This window comes from Austrofundulus limnaeus, unplaced genomic scaffold, assembly GCF_001266775.1.
Source record: "Austrofundulus limnaeus strain Quisiro unplaced genomic scaffold, Austrofundulus_limnaeus-1.0 Scaffold15, whole genome shotgun sequence".
NCBI lineage: Eukaryota > Metazoa > Chordata > Actinopteri > Cyprinodontiformes > Rivulidae > Austrofundulus > Austrofundulus limnaeus.
This window is the reverse complement of record NW_013952417.1, coordinates 4,195,063-4,196,875: the sequence shown is the minus strand read 5'-3', so window position 1 is coordinate 4,196,875 and position 1,813 is coordinate 4,195,063. Positions and strand designations below refer to the sequence as shown.

Below are 1,813 nucleotides of genomic sequence, written 5' to 3'. Positions count from 1 at the left end.
CCCTAAAACTAACCATTACTGGTCTATAGCTAACACTAACCTGAACCTGAACTTAGTTCACACCATACCTCTAAATCTAACTAGTAAAGCACAGCAGAGCTGCAAATAAAGTGAGGACATTGAAAAGGTCCTCATTTTACATCAAAGACCTCACTGATAGTAAATATGGTGCAAATGGTCCTCACTCTGTAGCCAAAACAAGTACACACACACACACACACACACACACACACACACACACAAACACACACACATCTCTTCAATGTACAGTGTTGGACACAGTGTTGAACTAATATGATTGCTCGTTGTAAACAAATGATCAGCTTATGGTTGATTTACAGATGTACTGACCCCTTGTGCCAGACCCATTAAATCCTGTAGGATAAAGTCCAGTTCTTGAGTGGGCGAGTCAGGCTCAAGACAAGCAGACACAGGAGKTGGCAGGTCGCTGGGTTCAATAAAGCAGTCAATTAAAGCACAATATTAAACATTTTGAACTAGTCACTCAAACAAAAACGTCACGGTGATCCTGAAAATTACAGACTGCTTGATCCATTAGAGTTCAGTTTAGTTTTTACTAAAATGTTGTTTCTTTTAATGTCCAGCAGGTGCCAACAACTGCCTCGTGTTTGTGTCTCACCTGTAGACATGTGAGGCGTCTGATGTCGAACCTTTTATACTGATTCCAGTCAAATCTGCACCTGAAACCTGCAAGAAATGTAAGTCATGTTACAGCAAATGACTTGAGAATTTAATGAAGGGTATAGTGTTAATCACATTTTGAAATGCATATTTCAGTTGGTTAAAAATACAATTTAGATTTCAGTTCAGACTAAAACATATGCAGCAAAAGGATGACCAAATAGTTAAAATTTGGACACAATCATTCAGTTTTCCCACCAATATTTTCCTTTTTAATTTTGCACATTTTTTGCCATCAAACTACTTCCACCTTTGTGCTGTTTTAACCATTTATTTCTCAAAACATTTAAATCAATGTGTGTCATGACTTTTAGAATTTTTATAAATATTTTTATTTACAAAAAATTGCTAAATAGTGTTCTTTTAAATTTACTTTAACATATTTTGTCTATTTTTGTAATTTTGAAGCTTTTAGCTTCTGCCTTGCTATCTTTAGCTTTTAGCTATGGTCTATATAACTATAATTTTAGCCACATTTTTTTATAATTAAAGCTTTTAGCTTAAATTGTACATTTAACCTTTAGCTACAGCTTTTCTAATTTAACTTTAAGCTGCTGTTTTGTTCATTTAGTCTTTGACTATGATTTTGGTTATTTTAGCTTTTAGCTACTGTATAGCTAATTTTAGCTTTTAGCAATAATTGGGCAAATTTTAGTTGTTTTCTTTTTCAACGGTTTTAGCTTATGTTTTGTACGGAAGCCGAGAGCAGCCATTTTGAGCAAAAAATTTTTTCCATGATTTTCTCATGATAGCGACATATTTTGTCATTATCACGAAATAACGAGCACCATTTTCTCGAGATAATGAGTTCATCTTCTAATGATTTTCTGTGCATCATTCAATAACCATGGAGATGGCCTGAACCCCTCAGCTGGTCACTGATAAAGTTTATCATCAAGATCACTGTGTAAACGCCTGCTGATCTGCAGTCAGGTCAGCTGTCTCCTTAAATGATGGGGGCTGATGTGAAAGTTATCTACAAGACAAACAAATCGCAACTTCAGTCTAATGATACAAAAATGACAAATTATGTACACTAGGTTGCTTTCAGGCCCAGGCTGCCCTTGCAAAAGAGACCTGAGATCTCAATGGGATTAGCCTGGTTAAATAA

At 35.4% G+C, this 1,813-nt stretch overlaps 1 protein-coding gene and 1 long non-coding RNA gene across 2 annotated transcripts in view; one reads left to right on the top strand and one right to left on the bottom strand.

Moving 5' to 3' along the window:
• lpxn (leupaxin) overlaps window positions 1-1,813 on the bottom strand; it is a 10,168-nt gene that overhangs the window by 7,135 nt on the left and 1,220 nt on the right. Inside the window, exons 3-4 of the mRNA XM_014002968.1 lie at window positions 641-708; window positions 352-448 (exon numbers count right to left, since the gene is read on the bottom strand). Of these exons, the coding sequence (XP_013858422.1) occupies window positions 352-448; window positions 641-708 (165 nt within the window). The remainder of the gene's footprint in view (window positions 1-351; window positions 449-640; window positions 709-1,813) is intronic.
• LOC106513912 (uncharacterized) overlaps window positions 1-1,813 on the top strand; it is a 29,065-nt gene that overhangs the window by 26,543 nt on the left and 709 nt on the right. The window contains exon 2 of the long non-coding RNA XR_001309841.1: window positions 609-719. This is a non-coding gene — a long non-coding RNA (uncharacterized LOC106513912). The remainder of the gene's footprint in view (window positions 1-608; window positions 720-1,813) is intronic.